At 39.7% G+C, this 25,385-nt stretch overlaps 1 protein-coding gene across 5 annotated transcripts in view; it reads right to left on the bottom strand.

Moving 5' to 3' along the window:
- AKT3 (AKT serine/threonine kinase 3) overlaps window positions 1–13,057 on the bottom strand; it is a 279,622-nt gene extending 266,565 nt beyond the window's left edge. For 3 of the 5 annotated variants that reach the window (XR_009729912.1, XM_061382509.1, XM_061382513.1), the window contains exon 1: window positions 2,529–2,668. Coding sequence is in view for 3 of the 5 variants with exons in the window: in XM_061382509.1 (XP_061238493.1) it covers window positions 2,529–2,574 (46 nt within the window). In the remaining 2 variants the exon portion in view is untranslated. The other 2 variants (XM_061382512.1, XM_061382510.1) reach the window with 2 other exon arrangements.
- Window positions 13,058–25,385: the final 12,328 nt, after the last annotated feature.

Genomic DNA, 25,385 nt, shown 5'->3' with positions numbered 1-25,385 from the left:
AATAAATACATAATCATAGTACAGATTACTGCTTTTTAGAAGCAGCAACTATTATAAGCCTTAAAATTATAAAGTCAATATTACAGTTGACATAAAACGGGAAGGGAATGTGGAATTCAAAGGAAAAGATTGGGAGGGGTATCACTTTTTCTCAGCTTATAAAGTGGCAAGCTTAAGAGTCCAATGTCTAAAAACTTTCTAGAATTAGTAGTACAAAAGCTAGAAGTTTAACCACAAACACCAAAAAATAAATAAGTGGAGGAAGGGAGAAAATAGGTATTAAAAGTTAAAATTTTTTATTTTTCTCAATGAAGGTACACTAGATTACTTAAGATTCATCAAAAGTAAGGTTTAGCATATTATATATAAAACTGGGGTAATAATCAGCAGAATTAAAAATAAAAAAGTTCTCTCTAAAGCAAGAAACTAGTTGGAAGAGGCAGAGTTACTTTTCATTCTATACCTTGTGTACCTCAAATTCTTGTTTATATGACCATTATTTCCCAAAATAAACACACACACACACACTCATTACAATCGTATTCACTAAACAATACAGGAAAAACACTGAGAATTCACTTTCATTTTTTCTTTATTCTGTACGCCATGCACAACATACCAAACCTAATTTTAGTATTTCAGACAAGACACAATTAAATAAGACTCAAGAACCACTCCTAATACCTTGATAAAACACAGTGATAGTAATACCTTAAGAATTGTCAGAACACATCCACATCCACTATCTCACGTAACCCTCACAACTATCTTGTGAGAGCAGATATTTGAGATTAATAAAATAAAACCCCAAAAGGTTTAACTAATTTGCCATCCCCCCCAAAAAAAAAGTAGGAAAAAATATATAAATGTAACAGACAAGTTAAAAAAATTTTTTAAAATTTTCATACAGCACTGAAATATGAAAATGCTTTCCAAATTTATACTATGAGAATAACATGGGAAAAATTAAACTTTAACAATACAAATAACCACTTTGGGAAACAGTTTGTAAAAAGTTAAACATATACTTACCATATGACTCTGCAATCTCATTCTTAATACTCAAGAAAAATGAAAACACATCACACATAGACATGTACTCAAATGATCACAGCAGCTTTATTCATAACAGCCAAAGACTAGAAACAACCCACCAACCGGGAAACAGAAAAACTGTGGTATGTCTAGATGGTGATATACTACTCAACAACAAAAAGGAATAAACTAATGATATACACAGCAACACAGATGGATCTTTAAAGTATTAGACTATGTAAAAGTAACCAGACCCAAAGGACTACACATTGTATGATTCTACTTATATGAAATTCTAGAAAAGCAGAATTACAGTAACAGCAAATCAGTGGTTGCCAGGGTTCAAGGACGAGGACTGACTGCATAGGGGAATGAGGGAACTTTCTGGGATAATACAAATGTTCTGCATCATGGTTGTAACATTTGTTACACTAGTGTATAAATTTAGCAAAATTTATCACTTAAAACAGGTGAAGTTTAATTGTACATAAATTACAACTCAGTAAGGCTTATTTTTTAAAAACTCATTAATATGTAATCATATTTAACTACTGACAACATCTTTTGAGCCTTAAATAGTAACTACAAAGCTTCAAAGAATATTTAAAATTACAAAATTATTAAGAGGAAACTTTTAACTAGAAAACAGATATACAAGAAGTTAAAGCTCTGAAAATGGAGCCATCTTCATCCTACTGAATTTGGCCATGTGGATAAACAGTAGTTGCCTGGCAACTAGTCTAAACTCTAGTCTAGATTTCAAAATAAGCACATTAACCTCATTAGTAGGTGATCTCATGGAGGATAAACTAAGCTTTACATTCAAGAGGCTTTTTTTAGTATTAAAAAGCAATAATAATGCATTTGAATTATTTACCTAAAATAGGAGTGAATAAAAAATAATACAAGTGGGTCATGAAAAATTAAAATACAAAATTAAACATACATGCGTGGGCACACATACACATTCCCTTTCCTCACCAGGTCTTTTACTTTAGGACTTTACTTATCTAACTATAGGATTACTGAATCCAGAGTTTGTGAGAGAATCCTGCCTCTTTACTACTTTAATCCTATTCCCTGCCACCACCCAAAAATGGCTTAATATAACTGGGTATTTTTATTTACATGTCTTTAATACAAGTTAGACATTTTTCTAGACATCTAAAGACATCTCTCTGGATTGTAGAATCTGTGGACAACACAGAAAAACACAACACAAACTTTCTGTAACATACATGCACACAACATACCAGATAAGCCAAACCTTCATAACTTGATTATAAATGATCAAAATCAAGTATTACAAAGAATTCCGAAATAACAAGCAAACTCCTAACACAAGTTAAATATCGTTTCTATGTTAGTGGACATAGTATGCCACCGTTTACTTTGTTTCCATCATTAGAAAAAAAAGATAGTGACTTCCAGGACACAACTAAGTGTTAGCACACTTACCAACCATATTGTTTTCAGTTCCGTTGAACACTTACCCCTCTTCTGAACCCAACCTTCTTTCACAATGGTAACATCGCTCATGATGGCTCCCCGCTGAGCCCCCAACTTGGAGAAATGGTACTTTGTGATACCAGCTTTGGGGTTTGGATTCTCTGCTGCTGCTGCTGCCCTTCCCACTCTCTAGTGATGACTCAGCCTGGAAGGAAGTATTGAAGAAAGAATTTCTTTTTTTTCCATTCTTGCAACTCACATAGCAATAACAAACAACTAATTCTTTGTAAATGTCTTCAACTGACCTGACCTCACATAAAAGTCTAGCTCTTCAAACTGCGGAACCTATTTATTAAGTAGTTTTACAATGAATGCACTTCTCTGGTCTTGTGACAGATTTCAAATGATAGTGAAACTTTTAACCTAAGAGGTTTCAACAAAAAAAAAATGTCTTAACCACTGTCATATCTACTCAGAGTACAGAAAATTGACTTGATGATGGGTGTTTGAGGTGAAAGGGGAAGAAAATGAAAGTGAGACAAGCTAAAAGTAAATCTTCACGTACGTTTAGTTTCAAAATCTCAGTAAATTTTGAAATAGTTATGGCAAAGCAATTGTGAAAGTTTTTAATTGCTAGATTTTATGTAAAAAACAATGTGCTAAGAAACCAACATTTATGTATGCTTACTCTGCCTTGTTCCAAGAAATATCTTAGGTAGATTACAAGAAATAAAATATTATAAATATTGTAAAATCAATTATTTTTTAAAGTAGGTGAATTGAAACATAGGGAAGATGAAAGTGGGAAAAGGTATGGAGTATTAAAGACATGTCGAGAATTGTAATATCAATTATTCTCTGGTAATCTTCACGACAACCCTATGAGGGCACGATTACATTTCGCAGATGGGGAAATTGAGGCTTACAGAGATTAAGCTGATTCCCAGATTTAAATACAATTCGTGAATGGTGGCACCAAGAGCTGAACGCAATCTGATTCTGAAGCCCACATTCTTTGACTTTAGCAAAGATAAAAAGCCACCAGAGTAAAAATCTACATATTTGTGAAAGATGGACCACAAATTTAACATGAAGCTTTCAGGAAGCAATGCAAATAAGGAAATAAAATCAGTTTCATTATTTACAGTATCCATAAATATTTTTTAAAAGAAAAAACGTTGTTCAGAAGAAAATTTTTCCTGGGACAAAAATCTGAAATTTAACCCGTGGATCTTTATAAGAGACCTTGTAGTGTAATAAACAAAAAGTCCTCAAAAATATCCTCACATACATACAGCAATGAGTTTTACAGGCTAGTTCTTGTCTCTCTCAATCTAAAAGGAAAAATGTCAAGATATAATTGAGTTAAAGCAGCTCCACAAAAAGGGACCAAGAAACATGATACAGGAACCAAGGTATACATTTTAGATAACCAGAAAAAATGGATGGAGTATATAGAATTATACTATTGGACTGGCCAAAAAGTTTGAGTTTTTCTGTAACATCTTAGGGAAAAACCCAAACAAACTTTCTGATCAACCCAATATTTTCTCAAATATGACTTTGATAAATAGTGCATAGGAATAAGTTCAAGGTTAGACTTCCTAGCTAGTACTGAAATGAATTATAGTTCTTTTTCCAATGCACATTAAGTACAGAGCCTAATCATCTAGCAGTCAGGAATTAAGACTACCATTCTCTCAAGACAGCCTGACAAAGTTTGTATGGCTGAAAAGAAGACCACCTCTGTCATGTCAGGCTGGACCAAGACTGTCCTCAAAATCATTCCAGTCTAACTACTGCACAGAGTCAAAAGGAATATTAGAATCTTGGTGTATTTTTCCAAAACATGTCTGACAGAATAAAAGGGAAATTCCAGAAAAATAAGAAGAAAAAGAGGGTTAAAAGAAGAAAAAAAATTTTTATTTGGTCAAACAAGTTTGGGAAATTCTATAAACCATGTCATTCTCTTGAAACATCACTATTACCATATTAAAGGTATAAAATACATCATGTATAATCTTATTTATCTCAGCAAATCCTAAACTTATTTGAACACACAAGGCTTTTTTTTTTTTTTTCCTTAGTAACATTCATTGAAATCCAAGGGAACACACTGTGACAAACAGCCATAGGAAATGACCACATAATTCAAGACAAGACTGATTTCACCATTAAAAACAGGTAAAAAAAACAAAAAAGCTTTCGGTAAAGAATCAAAACATCATTTTAATTTGATTTCCGTAACTTCCTTAAGAACGCAACATGATCAGCTGGCTACTTAATATGGAGCTAGATAACTGAAAGGGTTAACTCCTTATACAACATAAATAATTACAATTAATCCTTGAACAACATGGGTTTGAACTGTGCAGGTCCACTTATATGTAGATTTTTTTTTTCCCCAAAAAAAATATACTACTTGCATCTTCATTTTACAGATCTTCAAGTTACCCAAGTGTGAGGAAAAGTTTGTGTTCAATTAGAGATCACAAACATGTGGAATCAAAAGAACTAAGAGTCTTTATTTTATCCAAACTGTCAGCTTCCTGCCCCTGGATGAGTCATTTATCAATTCCTTTGTTTTTGAGGCAGAGATAGCAGTAGGCAGATTTTTGACACTGAGGTTGGGGTGGGGCGCTTCCCCCACCCCAGCACTGGTCAAGGGTCAACTGTATAAGGAAGTTAAATATTAGGGACACTAATGATGTCTTTAGAAGAACTGCACTTAGACCTTCTTTGGTCATACTTATAACAAGGGGCATCACATCTATTAATCATCCTTGGTTTCTAACTATTAAACTATATACTCTGGGTAAACAAAAATTCATTATCTTAACATCCTTGGGATTGGAAAAGAAAGAGATCCTCGACCAACACTTAGTAATAAACAAACAAACAAAACACATCAATAAACATAAATATTTTCCTATTAGAATAATCTGCATTGTCATACCCTTACATAAAACACTAGAAAAACAAAAGTATTTTCAAAATTGATTCTGTTTTCTTAGGTGTACATTTCATTGTTAGACTCTAAGCTAGAAGGCACCTTCATCTCACAGCTGAGAAAAAAGAAGTCAAGACAAATAAAGCATCTTGCCCAACATTACACAGCTACTTTATGAGAATCAAGACAACAGAAACAGGCACTCACTTTCCACTAGCACAGCCTCATCAGGACAAAAAAATAGACTGAAATACTCAGATTAACCCCAAATTAATGAATTTAGTTTTATAAAGAAATTGCTTCCAAAAACGAGTTTTCTAAATAAAGATGTTTACCAGTGCCTATATATTTAAACTTTTTAAATGTATATTAAATTAATAGGACAAAATTTATGATCTTCAACAGGGCCAGTCAACCCAGGCAGTACACACATGGCTTTATCCATACTACACCTTAAAATATTACCACCAAGTTCTACCCAAAATCATAATTTTCAGCTTTAAAACTGCTCCTGGGTCTCTACTGGCTAAAATGATACATACTTCAAAAACAATTTAAAAGTCGCTTAAAGGTAATTTTACTCTAGAATTATGATCAATAAGCTAGAAATAAACACTGTCTTTAATGCAGAACCAATGGCATTGACTCTCATGCAGTTAACCATAGTCTTTGATTTACTTTTCCTGCAGTGGCAACACTCTTGCACCAAGTCGAACACGCTCTCCCACTCAAGTCTTACATGTTATTAAAAACACTAATCTGCTAAATGCTGGGCTGTACTTTAGGTTTGGAATCTGTTTCCTAAGGTAGAGTGAACTTCACCTCCTCCTACAGTAACTACTTCTCTAGAAATCTGTTCTGTCCAATGAGCTATTGCAACAAAATTTGGCTTATTTTTCTTTTAAACATATTGCATATCTAATTTTTCCCATTCTTATGAAAAATTTCATTCAAAATTCTTGGTAGATTCAATTCAAAATTTACACATTTAGTTACACTAGAAGCATTTTCATACAAAATTATCTGAGATTTTGATAATAATATTTTAAATTCATTTTACAATTTACAAAACATTTTCACATCTTTTATCTCATTCAATAGCATTATTATTTAGTAAAGCAATTTGATGCTTCCTGGCACATAAGAGATGCTTAACAAATATGGAGTAAATGAATGAATAGATGGATGAGTGAAAGAAAAGAGATGCAGCTTTAGATAACGAATTAAGATGAAGCGAACTAAAATTCTAAGTTGACAAACAGAATGGTATGAAGCCACAACAAAAAAAAACCCTGAACTTAAACATTATAGAAGAACCTACATAAAAAAAATTAAAGTTATAATAAACATTCTTCCCTATTCATTAATAATCATTGGAAGGATTGATGCTGAAGGTGAAACTCCAATACTTTGGCCACCTGATGCAAAGAGCTGACTCATTGGAAAAGACCTTAATACTGGGAAAGACTCAAGAAATTGTGTGTGTGTGTGTGTGTGTGTATAACACATAATAAACACACATCCCTATGTTTATTCAGTCAATAAATATGTACTGATTATCTACTCTGTGACAAGAACTAAACTGAGTATACAAGGGCCAAGCTAAACAAAATATTTTAAAAATGTTTTCCAAACCTAAAATAATTTATCAAAGTGCTTTCACATCCATTTTCTCAATTAACTCTAAAAACAAATCTGTGCAGTAGTTACCACATCTACAATTTTGAACTTAAGAAGACCATAACCAACCAATAATGATAACATTATTTCTTTACAGTTACCATAACAAAGTAATGACAAGTGACAAGAAGCAATTCAAGTCTTCTATCAGTTTGGTATACTTTCTATAAAGTAACAAAATATGAACTCTCAAAAATATGTGCAACATTTGTGAACAGTTCTGAACATTTTTTCTATATTTCAGAAGTCCAATAAAACATGATGTTTTCAAATAAATTAAAATTTAAATATAACTACTGCATCACAGATTATAACAGAAGACTAAAAGTAGGTTAACATAAAGTTAAAAAGCACCCCTAGCAATTCTTCTTTATGAAGAATAAAATTCATAGGTTAATAGGTTGTAATACAACCTTCTATAAACTACTATATTATTGAGCTTGGGCATGCTCAGTCAAGTGGACTCTCTGTGACCCCATGGACCGTAGCCCGCATGGGATTCTCCAGGCAAGAATACTGGAGTGGGTTCCCGTTCCCTCCCTGCAGAGGATCTTCCTGATCCAAGGATCGAACCCACATCTCCTGTGTCTTCTGCATCACAGGTGGATTCTTCACTCACTGAGCCATCAGAGAAGCCCTAAAACTACTATACATTTGGGTATACTTAATACTATCCAGAATATACTTGCTCTGTACCCACATTTTTAATATACTTTAGATATGCCAGCCAAATTAAACTAATGAAGAATTGGTGTCCAAACACAATAGAAAGTTTCTACTTTGAAAAACAAATGATGGTCAAGGGTAACCACAATATACTTCTATGGTATATACTGATTCTAAGAAATAGGTGAAACTAATATATGCCGTAATAAATACATAAGACTACATGAAACATTCATAAGGATTTGAGGGAAAGGAAAAATACTGGAGTGGAAAGGAAATTCAAGGTAACTTGATCTCCTTTTCAAAGTCTGTCCTTTTATGAGTTGCTATCCTGCTAAAAAGATACCATATAGGGAAATGAACAGTACAAACTATATACTTTGGATACCTTTCTTCTCTTCAGATTATAATATACTCTGTGGATTTTCTTTAAACTCTTTCTATATAGATATCTTCACTGTTTCACACTATGGGGAAATACCTGAATAAGCATAGGCAAGATTTCTAACTTTCACACAAAATATCAGTTATTTTAAATTGCCAATTCTTAATAATCAACTTTATAAACTTTGAAATATGTATACAAAACCATAAACCATTTCTGCCCTCTTTCTTATCCCTGTTCAGGGCATTTGAGTATCATTTCAACCAACATATCCATTATTAATCAAATTAAAAACAGCAACTTGTACTGGGTAATATAGTCAATATTTTAATTTGAAACAACTAAGAAAATGCTTACTGGATTCCTTTGGTTCTCCTAAACCACTGAACAAGCTACTGACAAATTCACCCCTACATTTTTAATATAAAATGTGGCTTGTCTCTAGATGAAAGCACTTACATAATGACCAATGGACAGGATGAAGGTTGTTACTAAAAGAATCTCAGTTGCATGGTTGGCCATATTTTTTTAATATACACGTAAAATCCTTCCTAACTCTGACTTGGGAACCTTCCTGATTATAAAACAAAAAGCACCCACACACACACACACACACACACAAATGCCATTAATCAGCCTGACAGATTTTACTCCTGATTAAACTGAGAATTAAGCAGTAGGTATGGAATTCTGTAACAAAGTTCATCTCAGTGGTGCATTAGAAAGAGCACAGGGCAGGGTAGGAAACTTGGGTCCCTGTTCCCAACTCTGCCCCACCCAGAGTGATGCTGTGTAAGGTCCTTTAATTCTCTGTGCCTCAGTTTCCTTAGCCATAAAAACAAAAGTGTAGCACTAGATGAACTGTAAATAGCTCTTATTTATAGTTCTTCAAGTTCAAAACTACTTAGTACCTATTTCACTTATAGATGCCATCTTAGGTGACAGTATCCTGATTATACACACTTCCAGTCCTCAAAAGGTTAATAAAACATTCAAACATCAAGTTCACTCAGACAAAAATTTGGACTAAATGCCAATACTGGCAAAAATATCTTTCTCCCCCTCTCATCCCCTAGACTCCCAAATATAGTCAGAGACTTTTTCAATTAATATAAAGAAAAATTCTCATTTGAAAATCTCTAAGTGATTTCTTCCAGTATTTTTTTACTTTTCCTTCTGAATATTAGCAACATATACCCATATATAAATGTGAAATATCTGTAACTGGTGATAAATAAATATAACCAGAGAATTGAAAAGAAAAAAAACTATGAAATCTACAGGTCAAGAAGCATAAATTAATTTACATACTGACTATTATTTGAAGATTTTCTGGTAAAGGAAATGTTTACATCTAACATGTTCAAAGACTATAGTGCTTAGAATAAAACATGTAAACACCTGAAACATGTAATTTGGCATTTGAAAAAAATGAAAAAAAAATGTTGTGGATCAGTCAATATAGCTTTTTTACATATGACTTGATATAAAATGATAATCAAATCATATTGTCTTGATTTCTGTGTAAATTTTATTGTACTACATTAGTGAAATTTAGCATTGTCACTGTGAACTCTAATAATAGATATAAACAGGTTAGGAAAACACTAAAAGATGTGTTTTAAAACTAAGAAGGTTCAAATGAAACAAAAATTTCACAATGCGAGAAAGGTGTTTTCTCCTATGAAAATCTCTTTCAGAAGTGTAACAGGCTATTATGATGATTAAATGCATTTATACATGTTAAGCACATAAAACAGTGCCTGGAACATGCAAGCGTTCATCAGGCACTGGCTCCTGTTAACTCTAAACTGAATCCAGCTCTTATCACACGTAAAAGACCATGATGAAATATTTAAGTTATCATAAAACGATTAAGGAAACTACAGGAAACTACAAGCTGTATGAAACCAAGATTTAGAACACTGATGCACACTCTAAAACCCAGAGGGGAAAACAGAAATTTTAAGTAATTTAAATAAATACAAATCTACAAAAATTAATCATGTGCATTAATTATATTTTATATTAAAAATAAAAACCAAGTCAAACTACAGGATAGATTTGGTCAATATGAAATGCCCTGCATTTTACGATATTCAAAGCTAATGGTTCTAAATTAAGTATTTTTTAGTGCTTGAAACTTAATCACAGTATAAAGACTAGATCCTATCAAATCATGCTAAAAAATCCAATTAACACATCATTAACAATAACTGCCTTATCTTCACAAGGGTGAAGTCTAGTACTGAAAGCTGTAACAACAAAGTCTAACCATCTTTTCATAAACTATGCAAAGTTTAAGTAAATTCTAAACTTCCACAAAATCAATTTGTAAAACCAGTTCCTCTTTCTAAAGAAACCTAAATAGTTGAAAGTTTCCATTGAGTTTTTTGTAAGAAGGTCTCATGTTTAGAGAGCTAGAATTTAAAAAACCTTAAATCCTTACTTTGCACAAGACTCTATACTAAGTACATTTGTTCCATACGTTTAGCCAAAACATGTTTAGATTTGCAGTGATTCTGAAAACAAATTCACTAATAGTAGTGATCTTCTGGATGAAATGTAAATAGTAAAAGTTTTCGATCAAATCAGTCCCTACCACACAGCCAACACTCCAGTACTTGTTCAATGAATGAATGAAAGAAATCTTATTTAAAATACTTTACAGCCATTAAAGTTACATAAACAAAAACATCCAAAGTAATAATTTTAAACACACAACTTCAAGAGTCAAAGTAAAAATTAATTTTAAGTTGGAAAACAATTCATTAATCATTACAGAAAGGCTAGGAGTATGGGACAAGATGAATACAAATAATAGTTTCATAAATTTTTTTGCAGAATGACTTTAGACACGATATTAGTTTTTAAACACTCTATGAAAACATACTATATACTGCAAATACACAATACAAACACAAAACTAAACTCTTTATTGGTCTCTAACTTCCAATGTTGTCTCAGTCATGTGATATATGCACTTTCTTCACTATAAAATTAAAAGCTCAAACTAACCAAAGATAGTGGGGTAAACTTTAGTGAAAAAAACAAAAAGCAGACCGTCAAATACAGTCTCACTAGTAAACTTTCAAAGTCTAGATTATGTATGTGCAAAAGAAAAAAAATCTACAGTCCCGACATATACCTTACAAATAATTGTGCATTCTGTCGTATACCTTGGAAAACTAGTAATACTAGTAAGTAGATACGCCAATAAACGTTGTCTTCACGTTTTAGACAACTACCTCCTGGAATATCTACCTCCTGGAATATTCTTATTCATTTATACATATTTCACAATAACAAGTTCTGAAGACAGAGTTTCCTAAACCATCTTTATAGGATTCTTTCTCCTTTGGCTTTTTCAACTGTTTTCCAACAATCTATAACCTAATTTAATGACTTTTCACCAAAACCAAAGCCCAACAGTTGTTTAATGATTTCTAGTGCACTGAAAGATATTGTAAGACCATACTTTACCAAAGATGAAACATACATCTAAATTGATGTCAGGCAGCTGACAACGTATTAACTACAAAAAAAAGTCATTATTTCACATTCTTCAGCGTCACGATGAACTAAAAAAGTGAACGTTTTATCAACACGAGTAATTATTATAGATACATAGGTTTCACTGTTGAATTTCTATTTGGAAACGTTTATCAAGTACAAACTACTGGGCTTTCGATCAATTACCACACTGGTGGAACGTGTTGGTGTCACTTTCATAACATTATTTTGATGGAAGTAACGTGAGTATCCCAGCCTTGACTTATGGGTAAGCATTTCCTCTGCTTTCAGAAGATAAACAGTAAATACCGGTATCGAAAACCTGGCCCCAAAGAAATTCAATCGAGCCTAACTGCAGAATCCCGGGAAATCCCAAACAAGGGGTGACCCCGCCTAGGAGTCTGGGTGCACACAGCAACCGGCTCGGCTTCAACTCTGGGCTCAGAACGGCCCCACCAGCATCATGGCTGATGCAGACCGATGCGCAGGAGGAGGAGGTGGACGAGGAAGAGGCTGGTTTGTTTACTTGCAGCCAGAGCCGCCGCCGCCGCCGCCAGCAGCGACAGCATCACTGGATCCGCCAAAGCCAGCATCTTCCGCACATTTCTATTCTTAGCACACAACTCCCGAGCGGATCAAAACCCACTACTATTAAAAACACAGACAAGCACGTTCCCCACTCCCACACACCCCCCACCCCACCAGTGCCGTCTCTTCCTGTGCGCTGGCGGCAGCGGCGGCGGGGGGGTGGGGTGGAGAACAAGACCCCGGGGAGCCGTCGCATCCCTGCCTTCCCCCACCCACGCGCAGACAGCCCCCTCCCCCACCCAAACGCCCTGACACCGGCGCTCCCCGCGTTACATAACCCCGCCGCCACCCCCAGGCCGAGCCGGGCCCCCTCCCCACGCCGCCGGCCGGCGGGGAGGGTGAGGGGCGGGAGCGAGAGTGGCGCAGAGCGAGCGAGACCGGAGGCGCCGGGCCAGGGCGGCCCAGACCCGGACCGCACCGCTAGGCCGGGAACACCCTCCCCGGCCCCCGCGCACCGCCGCCCCGGCTTCCCCCGCAAAGTGAGGGGTGCGGTCCGCCCGCGCCGGGCATCCCCGGCCTCCGCACCCGCATCCCTCACCCCAGCCCCCGGCGATCCAGCCCCACGCCCACGCCCCCGGCGCGGTGACAAGCCGGACACCCCCACCTCATTCACCCACCACCACCCGCGCCCGAGGGGGGCCCCGGGGGGAGTGCAGGCGCGGCGGGGAGAGGGCGAGAGTTGGGGGGGGGGGGGCGGTGGCTGTTACCTGCAAAGGCGGCGGCGGCGGCCCCGCAGCTGCTCGGGCGGCGGCGGAGGATGCAGCCGGGGGGCGGGGGGAGGAGAGGGGGCGACTCGGGGGTCCCCCTCCCTCCTCCTCCCCTCCTGTCCTCCCCCCACCCCGCAGAGCCTCTGGCCCCCCTGGAGCCCGGTGTGGCCGGCGGGAGGGCAGGCGGCGGGCTGCAGGGGAGGGAGGGAGGGAGCCGGCCGGGCCGCGGAGCTGGAGCGGGAGGCGGCGGCGGCGGCGGCGGCGGCGGCGGCGGCGGCGGGAGGAGGGAGGCGGCGGGGGGGGAGGGGGCGGAGACTCTACGTGGGAATCGGATCTCGGCTACAAATTCAATTCATCACCAGAAAACTCCGCTCGGGCGGGGGCCGGGTCGCGCGGGCGAGGCGAGGCGGCGGCGGGCGGAGGCTCTGAGAGGGCCTGGCGGCCCGGCGCGGTTCGGGGGTCTGCGGCCTCCTCTAGGGCCGCGCCCCGCTGCGGGGGGGTGGGGGGGGGGGCCGCCGCCGCCTCCCCGCCCCCTCCTCCCGCTGGGGCGGCCGCGATCAGCTCTCGCCGCCGCCGCGGGGCTTGTTGTTGACTTTGAGGAAAACTCCTGACGTCAGGGGCTGGCGCTCGGCGACTGGCGGGAGCGGCTTCCCCGCGTCCCCAGCCGGCCCGCCGCCTCTGCCCCCTCCCCGTGGGCCCCCGTCCGCGGGCTTCCCCGAGCCCCCGAGCCCGCGGCGGCCAGCGCCCCCTCTCCTCTCGCGAGAACACCCCCCAGCCGGAGCCAGGAGCGGGGCGTCGTTCCTAGGCGGGAAGTTGTGGGTTTCCCCCGCGCCCTCGTGGCGTGCGGCAGGCACCCGAGGCCCGGGAGGGGAGGCTCTTCTGCTCTCCGCTAGCAGCCGAGCCCGGGGCTTCTCCTCCCGCCCGCCGCAGCTTGGGGGAGGTCAGGCCGGGAGCTAGAGGGCCGGGACCTGAGGCCCCCGAGATGGGCGGTTCCCTGTAGGGGCGCGCCCCCGAAAACTAGCAGCTAGGCGAGTAGCGACCCCACCCCTCTGCACCTCTGGGGTCAGTACAGAGCGGGAGACCTTACCGTCCAGTCCTAGAACACCTCTCTCGAAAGAGCCATCCCAGCGCTTCCTGTAAGCAGTAACCACCACACATAGTGTACACCTTGCAGTAGCTAGGATTCAACCTTAAAATTTCACATTTTTTAGAGATAGTATATAGTTTTCATTGACTTTGAGGAGGCCATGATGTATTGCATTCACTACGAAGAAAGCATTGCTTTCTTTTGAAGTTCATGGCTTCTGAGAATGTTTACAAAGGAGATAGTTTTGTTTGGGTTTTTTTTTTTTTTCCTTCACAAAATGGCCTTTTTTTTTTTTTAACCATACATCATACTCCAGAAAGTTATGAAAGTTTACTCTTTCTGACGCCACATATTGTTGCTTCTAGAACACTTTGAAAAAATCATATTATTTCACCATGTGACGCTATCCTTGTTGATGTACCTGCTATTTCTTCCAATGCAAGATTCTTGGTAGTGCTTTTGGGCTCTTTCTGTAGAAGACTTACTGCTTCTGAAGGGCACTTACTACTGTGCTTTTTCCATTTCCTGACAGCACTGGGATGGTAATCATTCTTTTACACTATACCCCTGGTATTTACATAGGGAGTTGTATTTATACATCTGTGTCGACATCTGTTGTGAAAGGCACATCTATTGGGATCGTGGACAGGAGTATGGAACCTAACCTAATAAGGAAAGAAAGGGCTTTTAAGATCAATTTTCTCCATTTGCAAAGGAAACACTACACTTGACAGTTTCAGAATAAAACATGCTTTTTTAAGATGTACAGTCTACTCAAGAGTAAAAGTCCTCAATTGCTGCCTTTCTCCTTTTCCCATATTTCCCAGCACATCATGAACTGATTAATAAATATACACTCTATCCTTTAGGCTCCTCTGTCCATGAAATTTTCCAGGCAAGAATACTGGGTTGCCATTTTCTTCTCCAGGGGAACTTCCTGACTCAGGGATGGAACCTGAGTCTCAAAATTGCATCTCCTGCCTTGGCAGGCAGATTCTTTACCACTGAGCCACCTGGGAAGCCTCTCTATTCAGCTTATCTGTGTATAAAAAGTATATAATTTATTGCCATAATTATCAGACCTCTAACAGTCCCTACTGGTAAAGTGATTTCATTAAAAATTTCTTGCTTGAGATTAACAAAAATGAGTCAGATTTTTATTCTATAATAACCCAAGTCACTTTTTATTTTTAAGAAAATAGTCCCTATGACACCAGAGTTATAAAGAGTGTTTTGAAAGCTCTCTTAAATACTTAACTCTGAGACTTGTGATATTCTGAATTGCCAGATGTCTCTGATCAACTGCAATTTTATTTCCAATTTTAACATCAACGTATTTCTGAGAATCAAATTTGTCTTATGAGCCATGGTGGTGGTTTAATCGCTAAGTCGTGTCGGACTCTTGCGACCCCATGGACTGTAGCCTGCCAGCCTCCTCTGTCCATGGGGATTCTCTAGGCAAGAATACTGGAGTGGGTTGCCAGTTCCTTCGCCAGGGGAATCTTCCCAACCCAGGGAATCGAACCCAGGTCTCCTGCATTGCAGGCAGATTCTTTACCAACTGAGCTATGAGGGAAGCTAGCCATACTGGCTCAAATTTTTTCTCAGTCTCTTCAGATTGGGTTAAATCTTAACCGGATTACAACCTAAAAGTAAATATTGTATAGACTGCCATGGATTATGTACTCTAGGCTTCAAGTATTTAAAAATTGTAGTTTTATTTCTTCTGTGTTTTGTTCTACTATGGTAGTTTCATCCACTTCTGTAATAAAAGCATGTCAGCTTTTATTACATAAGAATTTATTATAGCACTGTTATTTACTTTAAGTAGCATTGTTCTTTCTCTTAGATTGTGCCATCATGAGTTTTGGAGAATCTGCTGATTGTGAGATGATGGTACTCCATATAGAGTGTATTCTAAATTTCTCCTCTTCACTGTCATCACTTTCCAATAATATGGGCAACAGGAGTATTTTTATCCATGGGAAAATCCCTCCTAAATTTTAGAGACATACCCTCATTCTTTACTAAACCAGAAATTCTTAAGACTAATATCTCTCAGTACTAGTTATTTATATATCTTAAGAAAAATATTTACTCTTCTTGACTATCAATGAGTACATTAGATACTGAGAGCTATTTGTTAGTACGTATACCATTGCTTGTGCTTAGTCTCTCAGTCTTGTCCGACTCTTTGCGATCTCATGGATGGCAGCCCGCCAGGCTCCTCTGTCCATGGGGATTCTCCAGGCAAGAATAGTGGAGTGGATTGCCATGCCTTCCTCCAACCGTTGCTTGGGAGTAATTTACACTAGAAGGCACATTTAGAATTACAGGACATCAAGTTAAAAAAGTTAAGCTACTGTTTCTGTGCTTTAATGACAAAGATATCTTGTCTCCAGTATCTAGAATAGAACATGACACACAGAATGCACAAAATATGTTTGACGGACAAATGAGTGAATGGACAAATAAAGCTGTGTCCTGTGTGTAGTTTATACTGTACTCTTCTCTTGGGATGGCTTATTGGAAAGATCATGAACACACATTGCAGCCTTGGAAATTTGAGTTCACATCCTCTCTCTGCAGAGTTTAGATCTCAGGCAAGTTTCTGAACTCTTCTAAGCCTTAATTTCCTCATTTGTGCAACGATGGTTACAACTACTTCAACAGCTTATTATGAGAATTCAATGTGATGAAATATTAGATGGCATCTAAAACATAATGAGTGATCAGCAAGCTAAAATTCCTTTACCATAAACATAAATATATGTGTTAACACTAACTGGTAAAACAAACAAACGTGAAAATCTGTCCTGCACACAGCAGTAGAAATGTATTTCTCATTCATGTAAAGTTTCAGAATGGCGGGCAAGCATTTATAAGAATAAAGTTTCTTCCATGTTTGAATTATGACATGTTCAACACGTAATCATGACATCAAGCTGGCTAAAAGGGGCAAAACATGGAGGATCACTCAAGAGAAGTTTTGTGCATTTCACTTCCATTCACATTCCGCTGGCTAGAATACTCCAAAACCACCAAACTACAAGGCAGCCCATGAAATGGAGTCTAGCCCATAAAGAAAAAGAAATTGGTTTGATGAACAGCCAGGCAGTCTCTGCCACAGTTGGTTTCTGAAATAACCATGCTAAGTCTATAACTGTAATTAATGAATATCCTAGATGATTAATAGAGCAATTTTCAGAAGAACATAGTTTAAGTCCAGGTATAAGTAGCAGAAGAGTAAGTTACAATAGTTATCAATACTAATTGTCTTTTCTCTTTTTTCACAGATACTGTTTTTATAAGGTATGGGGCTAGATTAGTAACACACGAGAATACCCAAGGGTTAAGTATGTCACTAATCTGATGCCACGTGCAAAGGGGATACTTAAAGTTCTCTGGGAACGTCCCCCTTGTTTTATTGGCAGACTTTTTTCCCCTACTATGTTACTAGAGGGTGAATGAAAATTTTTTCATTGATATTATCATGCTCTCTCTTAGACAGCTAAGTCTGTTAGCAACTTAATACTTATATTTAGTATTTCAGAACCCCTGGGTCTGAACAGAAAGTTTTTAATTTTGTTTTTTTATACATGTCATGGTGTGTGTGTGAACTTAGTGCCTCAGTGTGTCTGACTCTTTGTGACCCCATGGACTGTAACCCACCATGCTCCTCTGTCCATGGTATTTTTCAGGCGAGAATACTGGAGTGGGTTACCATTTCCCCCTTCAGGGATCTTCCTGACCCAGGGATGGAACCCAAATCTCCTGTGTCTCCTGCGTTACAGGAAGACTCTTTACCCACTGAGCCATCAAGAGAGCCCACAGAAAGTTATTGACCACAATCAAAGAACTGCTTATGGGGCTGCTGCTGCTGCTAAGTCACTTAAGTCATGTCCGACTCTGTGCAACCCCATAGTTGGCAGCCCACCAGGTTCCGCTGTCCTTGGTGGGGCACTGACTTAGAATTCAGGTTCTGATTCCAAAGCAAGAGCATACATATTATTATTCGGACTGCAGCTAAATAAAGGTATGCAGTAATACTAATAATGCCATATTTTAATCCCAGAACCTCATTTTAGGATATAATTTTGACTTCCTGAGATGATGTGCCTTTTTAGCTGTTTCAGAATCTGTTCTGAGAGGACTGAACTTCATAACACAACAGCTACCAGTGAAATAATGACAGTAAATTTCCAGCCTTCACCTAGGTAATCACCTTAACCCCTTCCTCAGTTATCTCAAGGAAATACAGTTCTGTTCCAGAAAGTTTCCCCATCTATTTTTAAACGCAACTTCTACTAATGAAAATACTTTCTGGGTCAATTGGAAGGATTCAAATCTATACCCACTACAAAGCCCTTCAACTGTTGTATTTGTACTATTTCATTAAATAATCCTAGTTTGCTTTTTTTATGGTAGGAGGTAATTCAGTATCAGAATTTTTCTGTTCACCTTTAGTTCCTAAATAAAACTATGGCCACTTTCAGTTGCAAATACTATCTTAATCAAAAATTAGATTTTAATCAAAACCCTGAATTTGATTTAGAATTCAAGCCTTTTTTAAGCTGAAAGCCTGTGTGAGGAAAACAGCTCAGTTTCTCTATTTCTCCATCTTGTTTTCCTCTTGCACCCCACAAGGCAGTCTCAGGGTGAAGAACAAAACAGTTCTTATCTAGCTTGACTGTTGTAATCCAGTTTTGCACTCTCTTGTCATGATATACATAACCCCCCTACCCACTAGGACTTGCAGGACCCAGTGCAAAACGGAAATGCTGGCACCGCTGTGGAACAAGAGTGAAGAATTTTAAAAGAGCAAAGGAGATCATTAAACCAAGCACAGTCTGTATGCACGGGACTACGCAGATCACTGGCCCATGACCTGTTTGTGTTTCAGGTTGGCTCTCCAGGGGCTCTTTGGAGAGTTGCTTCTGGACTTCTCTAACTGCAACCCCTACAATGTGGGCAATGCACCTTTTCTTTTAGCTGCCTACTCCTACTCACTCTTCACCTTCAGTTTCCTCAGCCCTATTGAAGTCTCCCTGTTGGGGTCCTCCCAGCCTCTGCAGAGGTCTCCTAGGCAGGACTCAAGATGGCTCCAGCCCACTCCTTCTCTCCTGTGGTGCTTCATCTGGTCCTTGGGAAATACTCACCTGTTGACCACTCTCTCCCTTGTGGTTCTGCCATAGAAACAGTTGGGCAACCTGATTCCCAGTTTCAACAGGATCCCCTCAGTGCAGGGAATGAACATATCCCAAGCTCTGCACTCGATCCCACGGAAGCCCATGGGTGCCCCTCTAGCATGAGCTGAAGAAGCATTCTCCATCCTTTCCCCACTGGAGATGGTGAGTTCAACCTTCCCAGTACAATCCATACACAGATCTCCTCTGTCTCAACTATTCGATATTCTTAAAGTGAACAAGAGCATCTGAGTTATAGAATAGGTTTTGAATTATTTCCTTCTTAATAGTTACCTAACTTGAAATTTCACTTTTTTTTTTATTTGGGGCTCTCAGTTAAAATTTCAGTTTTAAATGCCTATTAAAAAGCATATTCTCTCTGTAGGATAAATATCTGCTGTTTCCTACTTACATGTGTGTTAGTCATTCAGTTGTGTCCGACTCTTTGAGACCCCACAGACTGTAGCCCACCAGGCTTCTCTGTCCATGGAATTCTCCAGGCAAGAATACCAGAGTGGATTGCCATTCCCTTCTCCAGAGGAACTTCCCAACCCAGGGATTGAACCCTGATCTCCTGCCTAGCAGGCAGATTCTTTACCATTTGAGCTACAGGGGTGCATAAAAAAATAATCAGCTGTTACCAAAAAAAAAAAAAAATGTATTGAGGTTAACAGGTGTTCAAGGCACAAAATTAATTAAAAGAGTATTTTCTCTACATTTGCTTGTATCTATGTTTGACAAATATGTGACAATGAATTGCCTTTTTCATACATTGTTATCTGTATTAATGATGTTAAATATTTAGATTCTAGCCTTTGATTAATTTCTCAGAATTTTTTCTTAAAAAATTTAAAGTTGAACACTAAGAAATTTCATCCCTGAAGAATTTATAAAATGTAAATATGCCACAAAATCCAAAATAAAAATATGGAAGTACAATTGGTATTAAGATTTGGTCACTTTGACTACGTTACATTGAGCCATGAAAACCACTGGATACCAGCACGAATCTCAAATTAGATGTTTTGTTTTTTTTTTTTTAACAATGTAAGTCTGCCTTGATTTTCCTTTAATGTCTACAATTACCAAAGATGACTTGCCTTTCTTTGTTCTGTATCCAAATATAAAAGATTCAGAAAATGGTTGGGCTTTGGTGTCCAGGTTAAACCCTTTAACTTTATCTTGCTCCATTCAAAGTGTTATTACAAGCCTTGAGTGTACAAGGCAGAAAATAACAGTTTACTAAACACATGTCACATGTGCCTACAGAAGGTTCTCATTCTATCCCTCTTCCCTTCTGAAAAGTTACTTCCTTATAGATATCTTCTGCTAAATATCTGACTTTACATGACATTAGTTACATGATATCTAGAACTCTTACTGATGAACACAAACTTCTTTAGATGGTTCACAAGGAAAAGCTTATAAAGAATGAAAGAAAATGTTTATAAAGAATGAAGCAAAGTCTCCAACTTTTGTTACTCTTCATGTACTTTCTCCTTAATGGTGGGTTATCATAACCTCTTTTTCTGAAATTTCCAGTCAGGGTTTCAAAAAACATTTGCGTATTTGCCTAGTCCATGGGCTTCCCTGGTGGCTCAGGTGATAAAGAGTCTGCCTGCAGTGCAGGAGACCCAGGTTCGATCCCTAGGTTGGAAAGATCCCTTGGAGAAGCAAATGGCAATCCACTACAGTATTCTTGCCTGAAAAATTCCATGGACGGAGGACCCTGGCAGGCTACAGTCCATGGGGTCAATGGCAGGCTAAAGTCCACTAGGCAGGTCTAGTCCTAGTGTCTTCTCTGCTGAAATGTTTTACACCTCAAATCATACAGTTCACATTTTAATATTCATTTCAACTTAATTCCATGAACACTTATTCACTCTATGTAAAGATACAGAGAGAGATATGAATACAACCCAGTGCCTACCTTTAAGATGTTCTATTCTATTAGGATACCAAAGTAAATAAGCAACCACAATACAAATAAGTGTGATAATAGAAACATATATAAAGGGATAAGAAAACACACCATAAAAAAATGAATGATAGGATGGGACAGAATAAGCCAGGTCCATCTAAAGAGAGGTTGCTGCTGCTCCTGCTGCTAAGTCACTTTGGTCGTGTCCGACTCTGTGCGACCCCATAGACGGCAGCCCACCAGGCTCCTCCGTCCATGGGATTCTCCAGGCAAGAGTACTGGAGTGGGGTGCCATTGTCTTCTCCTAAAAAGAGGTTAGTGACATTTTAATTGAGCTTTAAAATGAGGTTAGGGATTCCCTGGCAGCCCAGTGGTTAGCACTGGACTGCATTTCTTTGCCAAGGGCCCAAGTTTGATCCCTAGTCAGAAAGTTAAGTTCCCACAAGTCACACAGCCTGACCAAAACAATAAAAAATAAGTAAAATAAAATGAGGTCCAGAAATTGACAAGGCAGAAGGAGACATTCCAGGCAGTGAAAGGAACACAAAAGCAAGAAAGGGTACCATCAGGAACTCCAGGGGGGAAAAAATGGTGCAGGGAAGATTTCAGTGACATGAAAACATTTGAGCTGGGTTAAAGAATAATCATGAGAAAACGTGAGTCTATATTTATGTAAGAGCATTGGAGAGGTAGAAGAAGGAAGAATCTCCTGATTAATTTCTGATGTAGAATCATCAGGGCGGAGTGATTAGATGGTGGGCAAAGGGATCGTGTGAAAAAGAGGAATGAAGGATGATGTCCAGAATTCTGCCCTCCTGGCCCTGGGATGAGGAGTGCGTGTGTGTGCGTGTGTGGGGTGTGTGTGTGTGTGTGTGTGTGTGTGTGTGAGCATGTACACACTATGGTTGTTAGTGCTTATTTTGGGGAGGAGGATTGTTAAGAGGCAAGGTTATGAGAGAGAAAAGAGAAAATGGACCATTTTGGGTATTGAATTTGATGTACACTTTTCAGACTTTCAGTTAGATGTGGTAATAAATACAGTGGCTAACATGATTGTGTTAAGCACTCTGTAGGAATTAGCTAATTTAATATTAGAGGCATTTGAGAATATGAAAATATGGTGGTCAGACTAGAAGACTTGGTCTGAAGCTGTGGGTCTGCATGAGAGAATGGGGTAAACGACAGCAGGCAGCAGTGTGATCCTAAAAACTGCACCTTGGCAAACACTGATACTTGAGGGCAGAAAAAAAAAAAAAAAAACGGAGGAAAAAAAAAATAGCCAAACGAGTAAGGGGAGAAACAGAAGTTGTAAAAGCCAGAGTTGAGAGAGTTTAAAAAGGGGGGAACGAGATGTATTTGCCAGTGGAAATGCTGTCCAGGAGGGGCAAATAAAAGAGAAAATTTGATAAGTCCCTATTGAATTTTACAACTGGGGCATCATTGGTTATTTTTATGGAAGTAATTTCATGGTATAATGGGAATGATAGCTTCAAAGAGTTAATAAGGAAATGGCCAATTGAGGAAGAGGGGATAGTGGAGTAATGGAAATAGAAACTAATATTTATTGAAACCTACTATGAGCTGGGCTTCCCTGGTGGCTCAGTGGTAAAGAATCTGCCTGCCAGTGTAGGAGATGAGAGTTCAATTCCTGGGTTGGGAAGATCCCCTGGAGAAGGAACTGACAATCCACTCCAGAGCTCTGTGCCTGGAAAATTCCGTGGACAGAGAGGAGCCCAGCGGGCTACAATCCCTGGGGTTGCAAAAGAATCGGACACAACTTAGCAACTAAACAACAGCAACAACTGGTAACTAAGTAAGTTTCCCTCTGGCATTTTGCTTAAGTGTAGCAGGACGCTGTTTTGAAATATTCACCTTTGTTTTCTGGACTATGACTCCCCTAGCTCTTTCTTGACCTTTACAGAGCTAGAAGATCATTGCCTCAGGAAAGAGATGGTAGAACAGATTGACAAGGAAAGGCATCCTTTTCTGGCTTTGTAGTTTCTGTGGAGAAGGAAATGGGAACCCACTCCAGTACTCTTGCCTGGAGAATCCCATGGACGGAGGAGCCTGGTAGGCTGTAATCAGTGGGGTCGCTAAGAGTCGGACACGACTGAGCGACTTCACTTTCACTTTTCACTTTCATGCCAGTGTTCTTGCCTGGAGAATCCTAGGGACAGAGGAGCCTGGTTGGCTGCCATCTATGGGGTTGCACAGAGTCGGACACGACTGAAGCCACTTAGCAGCAGCAGCAGTAGCAGCAGCAGCAGCAGCCCTTCAGTGGAAATGAAAACTCTAGGGCTTTAAACAGCAGGCTTGGGAGACTACGCGATGCCTAGAACAAGGCCTCACTCACTCTGTGCCACCTCTAAAATACTCCTAAGGCTAGCAGGAGGAGATGGGTGAGTTTCTGGGGAAGGGCTGGCCCAATTGGGAAAAGGAGTAAATAACCTGACAGTCTTCAGGACTCCAAAGACAGGAGTTGTGTTTCTTTCCTTGTGAGATTCTAGATGGATGGAAAGGCCAGGGGTTGTCTCGTCCCTATGGTTAATGTACGCGATCAGTCCCCACAGAGCTTCCAGGTGCACAGCTTGACTTGGGCAGCAACACAATTCCTGTGTGACCAGGATTTCTGAGGTTTAAGCAGACATATGAGATCCCCACGCTCAACTATGGGGTAGGGTTAGCACTGCAGTTTCAGCACATCAGCAGACGACTCTGAGGGGACTGAGGGATAGATCAGCAGCAAAGGGCAATTGAGATAACTGACGTCTCAGAGGATGCCAGTGTGTATAGCCAAGACCAGTAGCCCTTTCTCTTCTCATGAACTGATACCATGGAAGCCAGTCTCCCCAGTGCCTTTCCTCCAGGACTTCTTGACAACCCAGGCAGAAAGGAAGTTTCTAATTACTCACCCTAATGGAGACCCAAAATTGAAATATAGTTCGTTCTAGAAACCCTTGAATTTGGGAGATTAAATTCATGCCCACCATTTCTATTCTACCATACTCTAATCTTAACCTTCATTACAACTTCGTTAAGTAGGAATTGCCATTCCCACATTACAAGTGATGAAATAAATTCAGAGACAAATGACAAATTTCAAAACAAAATTAAGAAAATTTTCTAGACTAGCAAGGGACAGAACCGGGGCTCACACTGAGGTCTGTTTTACACCAAAGCCAGTGATCTGCCAGACCATTTCATATTTTTCAAAAAGTTGGGCAGACAAGTGAAATAGTAGCCAGAAGGGGACCCAGGATGATGAGACTTCCTTTTTTTTAAGAATGAGAGAAATTAGACAATATAAATGGGAGAAGGAAAAAAGAGCTAATTGAGAGAAAGAGATTGAAAATGAAGGAAAGGGGGGATTATTGAAGAGTGTTTCAAAAGGATATGGGAGGTGAATAAAGATAATAGTACCTACCTTGAATGGAAGGTAGATACTTCTCCAAGATTAAGAGTGAACATGGAAAGGATTTGCATGGATAGAAAGAGTTTTGTAAACAGGTGGGGAAATTTTGCTGGCATCAGTGCTCCATGACATGGAGGAGGAAAGGCCAAGTGCAATACTTGTAGGATGCATGTAGGACGAAAACTGACTCATAACTTGCATTTTAGTGCCTTGAACAGAAGGCGGTATATGTCATGCATTTGATTGAGTTCCTTCAACACTGTAGTGGCATCATGCCCAGATCTGCAACCCCTCCTTTGAGGACTGAAGCAGACATTTCTCCAGCTGCTCAGAATGTTGGTCATTGACACTTCTTAATTAAGTCCCCTTCCCAGGAATTGTCCTCTACTGAGAGAGCAGCTTTACCCCAGATCACACTCCCTTCCCAATGACTGTTCCGTCTGGGATGTAAGGGCTAGCCCCTTGCCTCAGTTCAGAACAAGCCTATAGGCCCATCCATATCCCCAGACCCAGCACACCACTACCCCCCTGCCCCCGCCGCAACACACACACACACACACACACACACACACACACACACACACAGGATTAGCTGAAGCCTGCATTGTGATCGTGCTGCACTTCACTATGCCAAATCCTGCTTCCTTTACTCCCCCATAGGAATTCCCCCCACTTCCTACAGGCACTTAACCCATTCTCAGGTCCCTGTGTTTGGGGTGCATGTCTGCTCCCCTTGTGCCAACAGAGAACTGCTCTGCAGAGGTGGCCTGTGGTTTTCTGGTTCTGGCGTGAATTATGAGCAAGCT

Source organism: Bos javanicus, chromosome 16 (genome assembly GCF_032452875.1).
Source record: "Bos javanicus breed banteng chromosome 16, ARS-OSU_banteng_1.0, whole genome shotgun sequence".
Classification (NCBI taxonomy): Eukaryota; Metazoa; Chordata; class Mammalia; order Artiodactyla; family Bovidae; genus Bos; species Bos javanicus.
The sequence above is the reverse complement of the archived record's forward strand: the minus strand, read 5'-3'. Positions and strand labels throughout refer to the sequence as shown.